This window comes from Antedon mediterranea, chromosome 9, assembly GCF_964355755.1.
Source record: "Antedon mediterranea chromosome 9, ecAntMedi1.1, whole genome shotgun sequence".
Taxonomy (NCBI): domain Eukaryota; kingdom Metazoa; phylum Echinodermata; class Crinoidea; order Comatulida; family Antedonidae; genus Antedon; species Antedon mediterranea.
In genome coordinates this window covers 14,285,243-14,306,396 of record NC_092678.1, presented here as the reverse complement: position 1 = coordinate 14,306,396, position 21,154 = coordinate 14,285,243, and the positions used below count along the sequence as shown (strand labels likewise).

General features: G+C 32.5%; 1 protein-coding gene across 1 annotated transcript in view; it reads right to left on the bottom strand.

Annotated features, from left to right (window-relative positions):
* Positions 1 to 1,972: 1,972 nt before the first annotated feature.
* The window catches only part of LOC140059289 (uncharacterized), a 40,866-nt gene continuing 21,684 nt past the window's right edge, over positions 1,973 to 21,154 (bottom strand). The window contains exons 18-27 of the mRNA XM_072105155.1: positions 11,124 to 11,369; positions 9,539 to 9,733; positions 8,989 to 9,141; positions 8,558 to 8,857; positions 8,176 to 8,271; positions 7,876 to 8,080; positions 6,429 to 6,458; positions 6,154 to 6,201; positions 5,475 to 5,675; positions 1,973 to 3,984 (exon numbers count right to left, since the gene is read on the bottom strand). Coding sequence (XP_071961256.1) covers positions 3,455 to 3,984; positions 5,475 to 5,675; positions 6,154 to 6,201; positions 6,429 to 6,458; positions 7,876 to 8,080; positions 8,176 to 8,271; positions 8,558 to 8,857; positions 8,989 to 9,141; positions 9,539 to 9,733; positions 11,124 to 11,369 — 2,004 coding nt within the window. The 3' untranslated portion in view covers positions 1,973 to 3,454. The remainder of the gene's footprint in view (positions 3,985 to 5,474; positions 5,676 to 6,153; positions 6,202 to 6,428; positions 6,459 to 7,875; positions 8,081 to 8,175; positions 8,272 to 8,557; positions 8,858 to 8,988; positions 9,142 to 9,538; positions 9,734 to 11,123; positions 11,370 to 21,154) is intronic.

Below are 21,154 nucleotides of genomic sequence, written 5' to 3'. Positions count from 1 at the left end.
TCTCATTATCATAAATGAATATAGTCTAAGATCGTTATAACACTGTATATTTTGTCGTTTAGGGATTGGGATGATGCATGACGTTTTCCAGGATTCTGGCAAGGTTTGTGTTTCAAAAATCAAGTTAAAAATATATACAAAAATATCTGCCAATTGGGTTGCGCATAATTTAAGAACTTTGGGTATAATTTGGTCTGGTCCAGCTGATTTGGATGCTTTCAGACCTTTAAAGTGGCTGGTAACTTCATCCGCATTTGTCTTAAGGTCAAAACCACTTTCATCTGGTAAGGCCAACCTACTTTTGATTAAGATCTGTTCATCAGAAAAATTATAGCGATCGAACCTATTAAAAAAAGTATTTAATTCATTAGCATATTGTTTAGTCAAATTTGACACAATTCCACTTCCTTGTGGCGATTTTGCATATCCGCTCATTTGCCTCATTCCCCTCCAAACCTTACTCATATCATTACCTACAAAATTTTCTTTAAAATATCTTTATGAAAAACAGGTCCTAAGTAAATTAAGTAAAATTTTAGAAGATAAGAAACATCCATTACATATGAGATTTTTTAAGAACAAGTCAGGCCGGTTACGGGCTCCTAGAGCTGATACGTCAAGAAACCGACTGTCTTTTGTACCAAATTCAACTCATATTTTTAACTCAAAGATTGTTAGATCATAATAGCGCACATGTGCAATATATATTTTAAAGTTTTACTGTTGATGGATGTTTTAATTAATGTTTTTAAATTGTAAATTTGTTCTATGTATGATGTAATTATGAATGTTTTACCATATTTTTCTGTCGAGGAAAACCATTTTTCCATGTACAATTTATTTTATATGGAACGAATAAAGATTTGATTTGATTGATTTGATTTGATTTGATTTTGTTCCATTTGTCTAGGATTATTGTGTCAAAACAGTGTATATTAAAAAAAAAATCAAAACATTAGGAATGATTAAACACCATTCCCACTTAATCTAAGGGAACCACAATAACAATAAAAATAATCTCATATCTAAGTGAATATGATTTAAGGTAAATACTTATTGAGTTAAATAAAATACTTAAGAGAAATATCACTTCAGTGTGATGGGTGAATACGGCCACTGGTGTATTGAATTTAACAAATCATTATTATATTCTAAAGATTTCTTATATAACGCAGATATGTATTTAATTATGTTTTCATTGAATAAATAAATAAATTAGAGCGCATTATGCTAAAAGTATATGTTTTGGAGATTTAGCTTTTTTCTATTTTATTCTACAGGAGCATACTGGGAATTGTCAACTAACTCAATTTCAACAGTCGACTTAAACTAAACACAAATACATCAACACGACAACGTTCATAGCATAAAGTTGTTTTCGAGTACGGGATATTTTCTTCGGATTGGACCAGAAAGACGTGTAACTGGTACACGGAATTACAAAGACAACTATGGTAAAAATAACAATAAAATATTCCTAAGAATAGTAATTGTTATAGTAGATTTTTTTTTCAAATACATGTATAACGTAATCAATTCAGACGATCACATCAATCAAAATCTGAACTTCATCATAATTGTTTTGCAGGTAATGATGTTGGTCACCCCGCCAATGGATGTTTTGCCAATTAAGGACAACTTATTCCACCTCCATATATGGCGGTGTGACGATTATTACAATTTTCTAAACAACGGACGTTTTTCTTTTGCTCTACATTAACATTAGGCTTAACAAAAAACTAAAAGAAAATAATAAATAAAAATACAAAACCAACTTATGTACTGTACGTTTATTTTAACATCGAAAAATGACGTATTCGGAAATTGTAGAATTATAGCGTGACATAACCGTAATGTTATGTGATTACATAATAAATTCAATTATTTTAATAATATAAACATACAAAGAAAAGGTTGATTTTGTATTATTTTAAACACCTTTGTGTTTTATTTGCATTGAAAAGGAGAATGGTTTATTATCTAAAAGGTATCTTCATCAATATGGTAATGTATCATAACGTAATCATATTGTTTTACAATTTGTTTTGTTTTGTAAATGTAAACCGTTTGTGAAATAAAGATTAAGTGCAGAAATGTAGCTTAGTGCTTAACTTCTTTGATTACACTTTATCACCGACACGTATTGTACTCGTTTCTAGCTGTCACTAGATACACACTAACCGGCTACCAATATTTCATTTAAAATCATCTACCCTAATCGGGCGTAACTGCAAATACTTTGGAAAGAAACATATTTAATGCTCTTGCTTGGACAGAATAATACAAATTAAACGGCAAAAAACATAATTATTGATCAGGCTAAATATGTGATCTTCTTTCGAGTTTTAATGTTTTGTTTTTAAAAGAATGTACACCTATTTCTTTTTTAATACGCTCCTTATAAATCAATTATTTTACTTTAACCCTACTAAATATGTCATAAACGATCGTGGAATGTATTTTCTGTAAGTTTCTAATTTCTAATAAATAGCAATACAATCCGAGTGATCAGTTTACCGGGATATGACGTTTAGTTGTTCTACACTGCAAAACCTGAATGAATCGTTTTCCATTAGTCCATTGGTTAATTTGTACTAAGTGTCGATATTAGTTATACTGCACGTAACATTTATATTAAATGGTTGTATTGGACGTTTGCATTACACTACCGTATTCAACTCACAAATATGAATTATTTGTATACTAAATAACATCAACAATTGATAGTAAAACACAAAATAATATCAATTATGCGGTAAATTGAGAACTTCTAATAATTAGTACGAAGAAACTGACATAATTAGTTAACATGAATCATACATATGTACAGTATTCTTTTATTTTGTACAATGTAAACTGACGTAAATCCTCTGAACATGAGGTTGGCAATATGAATATCATAATACTTCTTAAATGTCAAAAGGCACAATACTACGTTCAAAACTTATCTAAACCATTGATGTAGGTGGTTTACTACTTTTGCAACAGTATCCACATCGTTAACTTGGTGGTCTACTATAATTGTTCAAACTTACCTACACCATTGATGTAGGTGGTTTACTACTTTGCAACAGTATCCACATCGTTAACTTGGTGGTCTACTATAATTGTTCAAAACTTATCTCCATCATTTAATTATGTGGTTTACTACTTTTGCAGTAGTATCCACATCGTTAACTTGGTGGTCTACTATAATTGTTAAAAACTCATCTCCATAATTTACTTAGGTGGTCTACTACTTTGCAACAGTATCCACATCGTTAATTTGGTGGTCTACTATAATTGTTCAAAACTTACCTACACCATTGATGTAGGTGGTTTACTACTTTTGCAGTAGTAGCCACATCGTTAACTTGGTGGTTTACTATAATTGTTCAAAACTTATCTACACCATTGATGTAGGTGGTTTACTACTTTTGCAGTACTGTAGTATCCACATCGTTAACTTGGTGTTCTAATCTTCTAACTGTTCAGCGACAACAGCCATCGCATTCGCCTTTAAATCTCCGATAAAAGACTGTAATTTGTCCTCTCTAAGGACACCTATATCCTCCAGGATCAATATTAAAATCCACTGGTTGTAACATTGTTCATAAGAAACATCGTTTAGATGACGGAGCTTTGTTATGTTTTCTTTCGAAAGTGCGTTTCCGAATTTAATCAGCTTTTGTCGATACGGAGAGAAGGATTTTACTGGATGATCCACATCATGGTACTTCTTCTTTACCAGTGCGTTGGTTTCCAGAACACCGTTGGTTCCAGTGACATTAATCATATCAACAATAACGTCAATGTTGGTAGTGGTAAGATGGCCAGAGGATTTTAATAAATTGAATAATTCCATCGTGCTTTCCGTCTTTTGTAGATCACTGTAAGATATTTTTAGGTCTTTGCACAACACCTTCAGTTTATCAAGGACACGACGCTTATCATACCAGTTTGATACTTGTACCAACATTGTCTGAAATTCTTTCTTGATCGATTCTGTACAAAGGAACACAAAAAAACAATATTTGTGTTGTATGAATTGTATTAAGCATAGTAAATTAGGGAGTACAATGCTTAGATAGTATCACTTTAGATAATTTATTATTGCTGAAATAATAATCGATGTTTACAGATTAAGATTATAAATTTATGAAACAAAGCATTGCAATATTAATAACGACCACTTCAATACAATAATATAAACTACCCATTTCATTTTTTTTTATTTAACATTATATTCTTTGTGTTTTAATGATAACGATCATACATTTAAGTGTATCATCGTATCGTATCATATACTCTGATATTATAATGTATTTTCATAAAGAATTGACATTCCTGATTCGTTATTTGAAATGTTATTTTTTTCAAACCAACAATTAGTAAACTAACCTTGACAGTTTCGCTGTCGTGATCGGACAGCTTCTTCAGAAATAATGACGATTTATCATCAAACAGATTGACTTCTAGAGGGCCTATTCTGTTTAATGACATCAGGGAAGCCATCTGGATCCACCGACGAGGAAACCAAATCATCAACAGAGACGAGGGCGCCCACCAACTCAGTCACGTCTATTACCCTGTCATTAAACAGAATAGGCCCTCTAGAGGTAAATCTGTTTGATGATAGATCGTCATTATTTCTGAAGAAGCTGTCCGATCACGACAGCAAAACTGTCAATGTTAGTTTACTAATTGCTGATTTGAAAAAAAAAAACATTTCAAATAACTTATTGCTACAAACCAGATGAACATTTTCAATCCTCCTGATTCGTTGTGTTACACATTAAGATGCATCCAATGCAAGGTCACCAACAAAAACATTTAATCTAATGTATTTGTGTTAGAATTATGTTTACAAGGTTGAGCTGCAAATCGCAAAACGTAAACATTAATTTAAAAATCCTCTTATAAATTAACGCAATTCGTTAAATCAAAGTATGCGCCCCAATAATAAAACATCAACAAAAAACTTAAACTCAAATTTGTTGATCAATATCATTGATAAAAATATCTTGGATAATTATGATACATACGGTCATACAAACATCTAGATTATAAAACTTGTCGTTACATTATGTAATACCATCATTTAGCAATTACTTTCAACACTTTGCACCTTAAACACAACAACGCCTAATAAATATAACATTCACATGTTTGTTTCTAGATTGTCACTCATAAACCGTAACAGACAGTTGTAATAACTAGCAGGCAAAGCCAAGGAATATGGTTTTGGTAGTGTTGTATATTAGTCTTTAATTGAATGATGGCAAATTGTAGTTTATATTATTTGATCATTAAAAAAACAATATCTAATGATTAAAAGTGTAAAACACAACATTAAACAAAACAAATGTGAACAAAATGCCGGAACATAACGCAAAGCAAATAGAAACAGATTGAATTACAAACTAAAAAGGTGTTTTTTCAAAAGAGTTTTTAAAATGTCTGTTAGTCATAAATATTATAAATATTATAGATACCTTGATGTCCTGGTGATGGCACATGCGCTGGTGCTACCTCTGGCACATTCACTGGTGCTACTTCTGGCACATGCACTGGTGTTTCCTCTGGCACATATACTGGTACTACCCCTGACACTGGCAAATTCTCTGGCACATGCATTTCATTTACCCTAGGCACCGAGTCTGGCTCTGATTCTGGATTTGTCTCTGTAACTGGCACTTTGTTAAAAAAATATTTCATTTAGTGTTTATTAATTCGTATTTGTGAACATTATGCTATATGTTTGAAAGTGTAAAGTTGTAAAAAGTTGTCAGGTTTCAAAACGTATCATCCATTGCTCTCCGACATCCATCCATTAACTTTGGGGTTGATTTTTTTAATTAAATAATTGTAATAGTAGCATTATGATTTTTAAATCATTCTAATATATGAGATATGACAAATAATTGAGTATAACTATTTACTTCTACTTGTATATTCCGTATTTTATCTTAATAACCTATGTGTGAATGCTGGCGAGCTCGCTACCATTTATTATTCGGTGAAATGGTCATGTTTTATGTTTCTGTGCATTTTTTAGTGAATTTGTGTTTTGCATGAATTAGATGAAACAGCTCATTAAGTACATAATTAAAGATCACTGTTTCATCATGACAATAATTACATCATTAATATCTTTATCTACTGGTAATTTACCTTCACTTTGGCGACTTAGTGATGCGCCTTTGGTTTTGTCATAATTGCCTAAAAGTAATCAAAGTGCGATGTTACATTCAACATTGTAATTATCTAAACGTGTCCTATATTTGCACGGAATGTTGTATACTTGTTTATACGTATCAACAAATTCCTTTATTCGGTTCTCTGTTATGTTCTGTTAATGTTTGACAATGAGTTCTTATTGAAGAAAGTTGTACATTTTAATTAATATTCACTTAATCTAAACCAATACAATAATATATACAACATACCTGTAGTTGAACTGGATGCCCCAACAACACCTATTGTAAATAAACAATACAATAACCATTTCCATTAAAAATATAAATTCTAGATTATTTGTGTTACATTATAATGATTATATAATGATCTGAAACCACAATTGTAGGTATTTTAAGTTACCTACTAAATAGTATTAATGTCAGCGCCTTATCAGAAGAACACAGAAATATGTGAATGGATTCTAAACATTGATAAATATAAAACACGTTTTTTAAAAATGAAATCCAATAAGCCTTCAGGCAGTGATGGTTTATCAAACATTTTAGAATTCCATTGACACCCCAAAATAATTGGGGTGAAAAGATCAACAATTTAAAAAACGTCTTAAAAGCTTGGTAATAAAGTATTTTGGTAAAGTGACGGACATAGAAACTTTCCAAGCTAATTTACACTACTGCTAGTATATTAGATGTGCCCACAAGAATTATAGACACAGTGTATAGTATTGTTTGTAATAGAAAATAATAATATGTATAGGAATACAATTAACATGATTTATAGTAGTAAAATGATATTACCCCGTATGATGCCAGAAACATAAATGGTATTTACATTTGCGACGACCCAGGGAACTTAAAAAGTAACCTATGTGCTGGAGAGGTAGTGGCAGACAAGTAAAATGCAGGTTCTGTTGATTGTCTCTAGACATAATAGGCCTACTGGACGATATAGTATTCAACAGGAGCAGCTACACTATTTTCAAGAGCTAGATTGGATGGCAGAGGATTTGTTCATCTCTCAATTTTTGTTAATTAGTAATTTTACCAAATAATAAGAAAATTAGAAGCAATGCGTCTTTTATTTGCTTAAACAAAATATTCCCAACAATCCACGCAACATTTGTTTTGTAGAAATCGTAGAGATTTTACATATTTTATATGAGAAAATGTACCAATATTATTGTATCATGTGTGTATAACTATTGTATAGTAATTAATTGTAATATCTGTATTGTATATTGAATTTAAATATTGATAGTACTATTATTTCAATTATCTAACAGCTTGCAAATGTTTAGTGACAGATTAGCTCTCACGGACACAGTATCTGAGTGACAAAGTTGTAAGAGCTATATACTCTTTTGCTAAAAGAACAAACATCTTAGTTTTTGAAATGAAATACAGGGGAGCGATACCTGTATTATTGTTAAACTCTCAATGAAATAATATAGCAGCTCTTTAAAAGATTAAATGTAAACCGATAACGTCAATGATATGTGATGCATAACTGAAACACTTCTTGCTAGGCGCCTGTCATTAGACTCCTAATTTTTCAAACGAGTTAAGTTCATTTTGTAGTGTGTTGTTGATGTATTTATCAATGGTAATGACGAATAAAGATGATAAAAAAGATTGAGATTTAATTAAGATGAGGTAATGGAATTGACGAAGGAACATAAACAGAAAACAAATTTACCTTTAGAAAAATATCGCTTGATATGAGCTGTATTCATTGTCGTATCTTCTCCACATGGAACTACATCATTCTTCAAACACTTTTTAAGGTCAACTAAGTGATGTTCCTTTGGATTACAAGCATCGCATACCACACGTAGCTTGTAACCACAACCTTCGTATATGTTGCATACGGTTTGTAGTTGGTCCCTCAAGTAACTTAGTACCTGAACACATGGAAGTGGTGTACGATATTACATTTAATTTACATTTACATTACATTTTGTTTAGAAGTGTTAATATCATGCATAATAATGATTACCTCCATGCAAACACTCGGTTTCAGTTGTCGTTTCTTTGGTTTGGCGCCACCAACTTCTGTGTCGAAACTACGTTCTGTCCTACGATATATTTGCAGCTAATAAGTAATAAAACAAAAGTAAATCAAAAGTAAGTGTTTGTTTCTTTCTCTTTATTAAAGATGTGTAAACATCATTTGATAATTTGGTTGGTTGATTTGTGTTATTGTTGTAAACATTACTTAATAAGAGATATGTTAAGTTGGTAGGTGTAGGTGCGTAGTACAAGATGCGTTATGCCATTATGTAATATAAGTAATACATGCACTATATATAATAATTGATCTAGTATTTATTTATATGCTACAAACATAGTGAGAAATATTTAACAATTAATTGTCCTACCTTAATTGCGTGTGGTTTTTCATTTTCACGCTTAATTTGCACGGCACCTAAACTGACTTTGTGATCTTTAAATTCAAAATCACTACGATTCCGGAACACTTTTGAATCATCACTATCTGTACCCGTCATCAATTCAAGAAATGCAACAACTAAAGTGTGGTACACAGCCTCAGGAAGAAAGTCTGTCGGAGTCAGGTAAATTGATACCATCTGCATGTCATCTTTTGTCACTTCTAGACTAGTATTTGTAAAAACTTTCATCCGACATGGAACCAAGAATTCACGGTTACCTTCTTCTTCCTGTTATTATAAAAATTGATTTAAAAAAATATTGAAAAGAGGATACAATATTTCAGTTTAATGTTTATTAAGCCAGGGCTTTTTTAAATGATTATACATTAATCAATATAATGAGTAAGCTTCGTACATACCGTTTTTTTCTCAAAGAGTAACCGGAACACCCTCATCACTTCTATAAAGATGTCAAAATTACCTTCGTCCTGATTTTGCCATAAATAACGCAATAACTTTTCCTCAAGAATACCTTCAACTCCAAGTCTTTCCCATCGATCTTTCATTTCCTTCTGTACTCAAATAAAAGTAATTATTTTAAAGAGCATTTTCACTTAAAATCGCAGTAATACTGATCACATCTACATTAACTTATTAACGAAAAACCGGGATTGTACAAAAGACCAATCTAGGGTAGTTTAGATAGTTTCACTTTTCTACTTTCACGCCATATTTTTCAGATACAAATGATAGAACAGATTCGCACTCTAAATGTTCATTTGTAAAATGTTACCATAACAAATTAATTGTCAAAATTACTCTCTTTTCCAGTGGATCAAACAACTGCCCCTCTATCTTTAAGTAGGCTGGATCCGCCTCTTAAAATATTTATTTGAGGATATCTGTAGGCATGTGTTCATAATTAATCTGATCGCATTTCTAGTATTAATATATAATTGTCTAACATACATCTTTAATATCTGGTGGAAATACTGTGATTACAGTTGTCAACATCTGTATCATCGTGTGAAGATTAGTTATTACTGTGTTCCTTAATTTCTCGTCTTTATTGGAATACATAATCTTTCCAATGTCATTCATATACGTTATGGCAACTATGATAGCCGTTTCGGAAATTCCACACTCAGTGCCAATTCTAGAAGCCTATAATACAAAATTGCAATCAGTAAATATGAATAATATAACATTTTTTATATTAAAAAAACCTTTGGTAATAAATATTTTAATTTTACTCTTTTTTTAAGATATTACTATTTTTACGATTGCATCCGTTAAATAGTATTACTGTTTATATATACCAAACTATCGTAATTGTTTGCTACTTTATTCTAATCCACTCGGGCAGTTCATGCTTAACTTATAGTATATTCTTACTTCTCTCACGTGTACTAATTAATTTTTTTCTGGTTGTTTTACTTTATCGTTTTTCTTAAAAAATATTATATGGTATTATATCTTTTAAATATTATTTTCATCTGTTTAATTCTATTATATTGCTTCTTATGAGTCACTGTTAATTTTCGGATTACTGGAGAGTATTTCAAAATCTCTTGAACTTTGCGTAGCAAAGGTTTTGGCTGTACAATTTTTAGAACTGCTGATAAAAAATTGCAAAATTCAGAACATATTATTACAATATAAATTTTACTTAACGTTCTTCTGGTACTATTTTTCTACTTAAAGCTTATGCGCTTTTCTTTGTTTAGAACGATGCAGAAATCTATTTTTTAGCTGGGATGATGTTCACGGCACCTTTCCATTTGTCTTATTAAGTTTAGTTTCGCCACTAAACAAAAACGTTCCTTGTTCCAAGCTTGTGATGGCCATACTTGTACCATCTCACCTACATTATGTACACGTAATAACGCTAGTTCGATGTTGGTAATAAACCAGCCGAATGGAGATTACAAAGTTGTTTATTTCATATTGAATCCCTGTAGCTTAATACACCCATGAATGATTATGCTCATAAGTGTCAACATCCTCTTTTCCTATGCAGGCACTTTCGAGTCCTTCTTCGTGTCAGGTTAGTGCGATTGCAGTACATTAATGTGCGCAATCAAGCGTAACCGCGCCAATGTATTATACACTTATTTTAAAACGGCAAGCATAAAAAGTATTAAATCGCTTCCTATTATGCAATGTCGGAGACACATTTGCTTAAGCTTTGCTAGAAATAATTATGTCAAATTTAGGGCCAGAGAATCGACTGGTCAGGAGTCAGAACTATTTTAGTGATTTATTTTTAATATAGGATTTGTGTGTAGTTCGGCATTTATTCGGTGACCTTTAACCCCGAAAAAAGCAATAATGTGAATCGCAAAGTTATTGCCTAATATGATTTAAATAAAACAACTGTTTCATGCAGTCAAATCCATTGCTTTCTTCTAAATCAAATAACAGCGAATTGATCAAAAATGAGTTATATAAGTTATGATCAGTTTAAGTTAAATATATTTATATACCGCAATTGTAAAAATCGTTTTTTATATCGCACTTGTATTATACATTTAGAACACAAACACTACTTTACCTCATTATAAGGAATGCACACTTTTGTTTTTCCAATGTCTTGCAATCTTTCCTGAAATTTAAGCCAGTTTATTGGAACTTCCTTCATTCCCATTGCCTGCATGTATTTACCAATGTTTTTCTTAAGTTTCTTTATATCTGCATGTGATTTCACAGTGTTGTCGACCATGTACATTTCACGATCTACATGCGCAGCATATTTCATTCCTTCCATTTTATCAAACATTTCGTTAAACATACCCTCAACCTTCAATTTAAAAAGATATTAGCATCGTTACAGTTATAAGTTTATAAAACTTGGATTTTATAAGTGTAATGTAGACCTCTTCCATATTTCCTTCTTATTTTGAACATTTATTTAAATATTGATTTATTTATGTGAATCAATGAGTAATGCTGTTTCAGTGGAATTATACCATTCTTATGTCATTTGCATTTGCCATAATCGACGTGAATACATGCACGTGCCAGTATTTTGAATTAAATTCTAACATCTTGCTCTGACTAACTTGCAAGACTTACTTACTTTACAAATAAGACATATTGTGGAAAAGCGAACGGGCTTTGGTGGTTGACACAACTAAATTGGAAACCTTTTTTTGTGCGAAAGAGAGATTGTTTGGATGCCTTAAACAGTCAAAATATTTGTGAGAATTAAAAAGTAATAATTAGGAACCTTAGCACAATCCATCCTTCAAGTTATCTTTTGCAAAATAATTCAACAATTTAATAATGTAGATCTAGCTTTACCCCAGCATTAACTAGCATAGTGTAAATGAGATAAAATTAAAGATGTACAAATAATACAACTTAAGTTAGCAAGGTAGACTTGTCACTATATAATACCCAAACAACCTGTCATACAATTGATGTAATTGAATTATTATGGATTGAAAAAGATAAATGGTTAAATTCAGCCAAAACCCATTGACTTCCAGTCAATTTAACCTAGTAGAAGAAGAGGTACTTCAGTCAGTAAATGACCTTGGGGTATTTCATGGTGGTTGCGCAATAGTTATGTAATTACCGCCAGGTGTTTCTAATGAAGGTCATTCATTTCCTGGTACTTCAGCCCAAAGTTGACCTTGGTGTATTTCCTGGTGGTTACGTAATAATAATAATAATAATAATAATAATAACAATAATAATAAATAATATATTTATACAAGGATAAAACAATCAGATAACAGTGTATCTGTTTTACATTGTGGTCCTGTCTTAATCAAAATATACAAAAGAGAAACTTAATCAAATATAATACATGTCAGTTTTTTATGAAAAGAAATGAGATTTGTATCTAGCCTTAAAGGACGTAACTGTTGGTGCCGATTTAATATTAACTGGTAAATTGTTCCATATTTTTGAGCCTGCAACTTTAAAGGACGAATGTAATTTCCGCCAGATGTTTCTAATGAAGGTCGTTCATTTCCTGGTACTTCAGACCCGAAATGACCTTGGGGTATTTGCTGGTAGTTTCGCAATAGATATGTAATTTCCACCAGATGTTTCTAATGAAGGTCATTCATTTCCTGGTACTTCAGCCCAAGGTTGGCCTTGGTGTATTTCCTGGTAGTTACGTAATAGTTATGTAATTTCCACTAGATGTTTCTAATGAAAGTCGTTCATTTCCTGGTACTTCAGCCCAAAGTTGGCCTTGGTGTATTTCCTGGTAGTTTCGCAATAGATATGTAATTTCCGCCAGGTGTTTCTTTGTCTCTTATTTATTAATTTTTGGCGCGATGTTCTGGTACGTGGTGAGTGACGTCATTACTTTATTTATGATTTAAGACAGTGAAACAAAGTGAAGCGGTTATTGTTGTACTATTTTCCAGTTTTTTTTTTGTCTATTTTTGCGTAGAGTATCTCTTTACAGTATTTCATTATGTCTGGAAGTATATATTTTTCGCAAGGGAGTTGTGCAGATAATGTTATAATAACTAGCGATGATGAGGAGACTGTTGTTCCAGGCAGTGATAGATGATCGTTACACGGGGGTCGAAGAGGTTATCCCCGCCGGTATAGTTGAAGGAGTCGAGAGGAGTAAAAGGCCTACAAGTTGTATATTTACGTACGTAGACGAGGTGGAGAGAGAATTTTTGCTGAAAATGGATCGTTTGATTAAACAACCAGTTGTTTCCTTTTAATTGTTTGCAGTGATTACCGTTTAGGTATAATAAATTATTTTTCTTGCGCGTATTTTTGATTTGTCCTTTCACTACATCTCTCAATTTTTTCCCTTTGTTGTTTTAATTAAGGTGTTTCCGGGGTCCATGTTTTCCGTTTGGTCGAAGGCTAAATCTAATGGTCACTGTTGTGGGAGGGTCTTCCTAATTATGTAAGGGCTGTTTGACCAATCTTAATAGCGGACACATTTCCTAAAGGAAGTTCTAAGTATCTTTGTTTGCATATATTATTAAATTTAATTAGTGTCATGGGGTGGTATAAAAAACAGCGTAAGTGTGGGTATTTTTTCATTCGCTTACTGATTATTCTAGACTTATTACTGATTTTTTTACAATGGCTCATTACGTATCATCATCATCATCTTCCGATTCTAACGATAGCTTGTTTTTCGAATGCCAGAGAGCAGTAGAAGCTATCGTTAGTTTATCGCGAAATAATATCGAAAATATCGATACCGACGATGTTATCCCCGATATTGGACTACTAGAAGATTTCGTATTTAATGACCAGGATCTTGATTTAGATGTTAGCCAGAGTATTTCTGAAGCCGATAGTCTCTCACTTTCGGATATTTGTAATAATGCTATTGAGATAGTGCAGGAGCTATCGGCTAATTTGCGTATTGATGACGTAGAAGTAAGTGTTTGTTTATTTTATTTTTTACGTAATATTTATTTTACCGTGTATAATTCTTAAAAAGTAGATTGTGTGTAACCGAACGTATGTTTACAGCATTTTTCGGCTTCTTTGTGTTTCTTTCTAATTTATTTATTTATTTATTTATTTTTTTTTACCTTCTAAATATCTCATAAAGTAATTTACAAAGTCTTTCTGCGTTTACGGTTTATACGCGTTTTCCTTTCTAATTTATCTATTTATGTTTTTTCTGTATAGTACGGTGTTGGTGCTCACACCAAATGTTTGAGTTTGAGAGGAAATGTCGAGATTAATGATTCAACGGAGTCTTCGATTATTGAGGTAACTATCGTTTTATTTTCTTTACTACTGTTGTTGTTGTTGTTGTTGTACAACGTCTTTTATTTCTTTTTCTTTACCGTCTTTCTCTTTTTGTTTTCAGCCTGTACCCCTACAATACGGAAGGGGCGTTAAAAGAAAGAGGCTCAGAATCGAAGACGGAGAAGAAGAAGAAGAATTTGCCGATATTGATACTGTTGAAGACGAGGACCTTAACCTTGATGAGGTAGAGTTGAATCACTTCTGTAGAATCGTTCAACTAGCTGATAGGTATAATCAACGTTTTAACGCGACTATTAGCGATTTTTTAGTAAATTTTTTTAATATTGAACATATAAGTTTAGAGGTGTTTCTGCCCACACTGTATCGAATTTTCGAGCATGTCGTCGATAATCTCTGCAAACATATACTCTAATAAAGAAATACCTCTAAACGATATGAACAAATATCTAAAGCACACAAAATTAAAAACGTTGTTAGAGGAAGATGTAATAAAATGTGAAGGTCTTGTAACAGTCGAAGAATGCACAAAAACGATTTTTAAAATGAAAATAAATAAGAGTCCTGGTATTGATGGATTAAGTGTAGAATTTTATCGTACATTTTGGGAGAATGTAAAATATTTATTGTGTGATTCATTGAATTATAGCTTTGTTAAAGGCATGTTATCAACAACACAAAGGAGAGGTATTATTAATCTTTTATACAAAAATGGACAGAGGGAAAACCTAAACAATTGGAGACCAATAACACTACTTAATGTGGATTATAAAATATTGGCTCACATTCTAGCTATTAGGTTACACAACGTTATAGGTTCCATTATAAATGAAGATCAAAAAGGTTATATTAAGAAAAGGTTTGGAGGAGAAAATGTAAGACTGGTAAACGACATACTAGACTACACAAAAGCAAAAAGTATGACAGGTGCTATTGTTTTTCTTGATTATGCAAAAGCTTTCGACTCAATAGACAGAATACTGCTGTTTAAGGTTTTAAAACTCTTTGGTTTTGGAAATTCATTTATCAAATGGATAAAGGTTATGTATAAAGAAACAGAATGTGTCATAGTAAACAACGGATGGTTGTCAGAAAAGTTTAAAATGTAGTGTGGTGTGAGGCAAGGCTGCCCATTATCTGCTTTGCTATTTATTCTGGTATCAGAAATAATGGCAGTAAATATCAGAAATAATTCTAAATGTATAGGAATTACGTTACCTAATAGCAATGACGATGATGATAATATCGTTAAAATTGCTCAATTAGCGGATGACACCGTAATTTTTTCACATGACGAAGGTAGTTTAAAATATTTCTTTAATGAGATTGAGTCTTTTTGTAGTGTTTCAGGGTTAACATTAAATAGAAAAAAGACAAATGGTATGTGGATTGGTGTAAACGAAAATAGTGTTTCAAAACCATTAGATATTACATGGACTAGTGAACCTGTTAAATTTTTAGGAATCCATATAGGTTACAATAAGCATTTATGTGAAAAGAGAAACTGGGACAAAAAAATTACCAACCTAGAAAACGTATTAAATTTATGGAAAAGAAGGAATCTTACCTTTTTTGGTAAAATAACTATTATTAAAACACTTGCATTGTCTAAGTTTATATATAACGCAAGTATAATTGATGTTCCCAAAGATATAGTTAAACAAATAGAAAAACTATTATATACGTTCCTATGGGGAACCAGAAGGGAAAAGATAAAGAGAATAACCTTAATTAAAAATATTAAGGAAGGTGGTTTAAACATGCCAGATATTAGCTCTGTGGTTGAATCACTTAAACTGAATTGGGTCAAGCGACTGTTAAGTCCAGATCCAGGTAAATGGAAATGCATACCAAAATATTTCCTTCACCCAATTGAATATACAATAAAAAGTACTAAACTTAATGTACATGATCATGCTAACTTGAGAGATATGCCTACATTCTACAAGAACATGATTAATGCTGTTGTAAAATTTAATAATATTGTGTATTCAGAACCAACAACTTTAATAGAAATAAAAAATCAACAACTATGGGAAAATAAGTTTATACTATCTAACAATAAATCATTGTACTTCAAATCATGGTTATATTCTGATTATAAAATAATTGGTGACATATTTATAAATGATAGAGTATGTACCGCAGGTGAAATAATCTCAAATTTGTATAAAAAACATAATGGTTTAATTGAATATTTACAGCTTATGAATGCCATACCAAATGGGTGGAAAGAAATTATTAGAAAAGACAATACAAATAATCAAGATGTAGGTAATAATGACTCATTGTTGCATAAGAACATTAAAGGATCTATCTACTATAAGTATTTTATAAACAAACGTTCCACTGAACCAGGTTCACAAAGAAAATGGGAATGTGAGCTAAATAACGTAGAAATAGATTGGAATAAAGTATGGTATTATAAGGTATACAAGATGAAACATATAGTTAAAGTTGCTCAATTCAACTTTAAACTCTTACATCGAATATTACCGTGTAAAAAAAGATTAAAATTATGGAATTTGGCAGAAAATAATTTATGTGACAATTGTATAAATCAGATAGAAAGTGAACAGCACATGCTGTTTGAATGCAATGCCATTCAATGGACATGGCACAAATTTAAAGGTGTGCTGGCTAATTGCTTTCAAGCTGAAGATAATATTACATGGTTTAAAATTGTTACAGGAACAAAAAACAATATTGTAAATGAATTGATTTCTATGTTTTTATTCTGTATATACAAGGTACACATAATATCCAATGGTGGAAGAAAAGATAAAGATGATAAAAAAAAGATCTGGATTCTTTTCACTGCTGAAGTTAAAAATCTAATAGAAAATGAACATATGTGTAACTTCATTAAGGCACAACGTAAATGGGGTGCAAAAAAGGAAACTCTGTTACAATTGATAGCATGAATATAATCTGTATGAAGTTTTTTTTTTTCATGTTTTCTAAAATGCAATATGTTTTGTTTATTTCCCAATTACAAATTGTATACAGAAGTAGAAGTAGTATTATAATAAGATGTCATCGGGTATGAAGCGTCTCACATACACACAGAGCCAAAATGGCATCTTGGACTTGCACGGTGTATGGACTCTAACCTTACGGTTTTCATTTAAATATTTCATTCCACTCTATCATCCTTATCTAGTTTTCAAACTTTTGCATTCCTCTTTTTTCATCTCATCCTTTTTGTCTTGGTGAAAAGGGAGGATATTTTATATTCCTCCTCTGAGTTTATAGCCTCTCTACCAGAACATGAACAAGATTTTATAAGTACGTTTTTAATGACAGTTCATAGACTTTTATTACCATCTTTTATCTTTATATTTTAATTAACATCTTTTTAAAATTGAAAATGAAAGCATGGTTATTATATTGAAATTAATCATCTTTTTATGTAAATATGCCTACTTTTTAACTACTTGTTAACTTGTAACAATCTTAGTAATATACAACAGAAATAGAAATATTCATACAAATAATTAATTGCTACAATGTACCTTTATTTTATATATAATATATATACATATAAATCTGAGAATTATAATAAAAGTGGGAAGACACCACACAAGACAAAAAAAAAAAAAAATAACAAGTTTAAATTTAACGTTCTCCACATGAGAATGCCTAGGGGTGGGGGCTATAGAAGAAACGGTATCGACATATTGTTAAATGCTAAATGTATAATTAAGATTAAGAATGATGATAACGAAACTATCTGCTGCGCACGCGCTATTGTTACGGGTATTTCTATGCTCGAAGACAAAATTAACAACGTAACTAGATGGAATAACATTAGTCGAGGTTGGGGTCAGCAAAAAATAGCCGCCCTTCATTTACTTAGAGATTCGGGGGTTAGGGAGCAGACATGCGGCATCGAGGAAATAAAAAAGATGCAATCAAAATTACCAAATTACCAAATTATTGTCATTTAAAAAGACAATTTAAATTCTGTCATTTTTAGCGGCGATTATAGAATGAAGCAGATATATCTTTATCATCATTCTAACCATTACGATCTCATAACCACAATGACAGGTTTTCTAAAAATTGACTATTTCTGCGATAGATGTCATAAGGGGTATATTCACAAATACCAACACAATTGTCAATTTACGTGCGTGCTGTGCAAGCACAATGACTGCCCCTCTTCTAATTATTTTGAAAATAGAGAGAGTAGAATTGAATAGAATGTAATTTTTTAAGGATAAGCAATGTTTCACCAATCATAAAAAATCTCCTGATTCTAAAGTTTCAGTATGTGGCAAAATTAAAAATTGTTCAACTTGTAATAGGATCGTTCAAAAAGATCACAATTGTCAAAACCGCTTTTGTAGAATTTGTAGGACTTTCGTTTCATACGATCATCAATGCTACATGGAACCGGTTGTAGCCCCTAAGCATACTAAAAAAAGTTTAAGAATCAGGAGGCCCGTAACAGAGCTGTCACCAAATATTTCTTTTTTGATTTCGAATGCACGCAAGATACAGGCGAACACAAACCAAATGTATGCGTTCTTCAAAAAACTTGTCTTAATTGTATCGACGGTGCTAATGATTCCGCCGTTTGTGATGTGTGTGGGGATAAAACAGTGGTTTTTCACGGGGGGTCTGCATGCGAAGATTTCTGCAATTACGTATTCAAAGATTACAAATTTAACGAAAATATTACGTGTATCGCTCACAACTTCCAGGGTTATGATAGCTACTTCGTGCTCAACTACCTGTACGAAAACTCCATTGTACCGGATGTAATTGCTCGCGGTGGTAAACTTATTTCGATTAGGACTAAAGAAACGAGTATTCGATTCATCGATTCCCTTTCATTTCTGCCCATGCCTCTATCCAAATTGCCCAAAACTTTTGGCATCTCCGAACTTAAAAAGGGTTACTTTCCTCATTATTTTAATTCTTTAAAAAACCAAAATTACGTAGGTCCTTACCCCGATTCTTCAAATTATTCCCCCGATAAAATGACTACTTCAGGTCGAGAATCTTTCTTTAAATGGTACAACCAGAAAATTGAAAGTAATCAACTATTTGATCTTAAAAAAGAACTCGTCGACTATTGTATCAGCGATGTAGATATTCTCAGAAAGTGTTGTCTTACTTTTAGACATCTTTTTTTGAAAGTAACTATATCGCCGAAAAACCCTCTACTCGGCGGTGTTGACCCCTTTTCAAATAATTTAATGGCAATTGCCTCAGCGTGTAACCACGTATTTTCTAGAATTTTTTAAAAACCATCCACCATCGCTCTATTTCCATCATCAGGGTATCTAACAACCGTTAACCATTCTCACTCTAGCATGGAATGGCTGTGCTACGAGGCGCATAAAAGGGGGGTCTTTATCCATCATGCCAGAAATGGAGGGGAAAAAATGTTTGGGCCTTACTCTGTCGACGGCGCATGTTCAGAAAACAAAATAATTTTCGAATTTATCGGTTGTTTTTTCCACGGGTGCCAAGATTGTTATAGACCCGATTCCATTAATCCCTTCAATAACGAGACCATGTTGGAATGCTTTGTCAAGACAAGCAAGAAATCACGGTTTCTGAAGGAACAATTTCCGGATTTCGAGTACGTCGAAATTTGGGAGCACGAATGGAAACGGATCAAACAATCGTTGGCCCAAACATTAAATCTATCGTCTCCAAAGTTCCTTTAATTAGGCAAACTTTGAATCCAAGAGACGCGTTTTTCGGTGGGTGGACTAATGCCAGTTGTTTGTTCTATAAGGTAAAACCGGGTGAAGAAATTAATTACATAGATTATACTTCCTTGTACCCTTATGTAAATAAATACGGTACCTACCCCGTAGGGCATCCTGAAATCAATGATCGCAACGACATGTCCACGGATATCAATGATTATTTCGGCTTGATAAAGTGTACAATCGAAGCGCCTAAAAAATTATTCAATCCGGTCTTACCTTATAGATCAAACGGTAAATTAATGTTTGCCCTCTGTAGAACATGCGCCGATTCCCAACAACAAACCGCTTGCAATCATTCCGGTACAGATAGAGAATTTACGGGTTCTTGGGCAACGATCGAAGTCGCTAAAGCCGTGGAAGTTGGGTACGAGATACGTAAAGTTCACGTAGTATGGCACTTTAAAAATAAAAGCGCGTACTCTGCAGATTCTCACTCGTCCGGTCTATTTGCCTCTTACATTAACACCTTTTTAAAATTGAAACAAGAAGCTTCGGGTTGGCCTGAATGGTGTAAAACGCCCGAAGATAAACAAAAATACATTTCGGATTATCGAACCGTAGAAGGTATCGACTTGAATCATGACGACATTGCGTACAATCCTGGGCTTCGATCTCTGGCCAAATTAATGCTAAATAGTTTTTGGGGTAAATTTGGCCAGCGTGAAAATCTCACGAGAATTAAATATACGCAAGATCCTAACGAGGTTTACGATATTTTATCGAACCCTGGGATAACCGTTCATGACATAAATTTTGTTAATGATGATTTGGCGGAGGTAAAATACGAGGACGAGGAACAATTTGTAGAAGTTAACCGAAAGGTTAACGTTGTCATTGCCGCATTTACCACAGCGTTAGCGCGTTTAAAATTGTACGAGCTGTTGGAACAATTACAGGAGCGCGTCCTGTATTACGATACCGACAGCGTAATCTTCGTATCAAAACCCGGGGATTGGGACCCTCCCCTGGGCGACTATTTGGGTCAGTTAACGACCGAGGTCGATCCTAAAGATGGTAAATTCATCGAGTCCTTCGTTTCTGGGGGGGCCTAAGAACTACGCCTATAAATTGGATACGGGGAAGACCGTTTGTAAAGTTAAGGGTTTTACCCTTAACTTTACAAACGCTCAGAAAATTAATT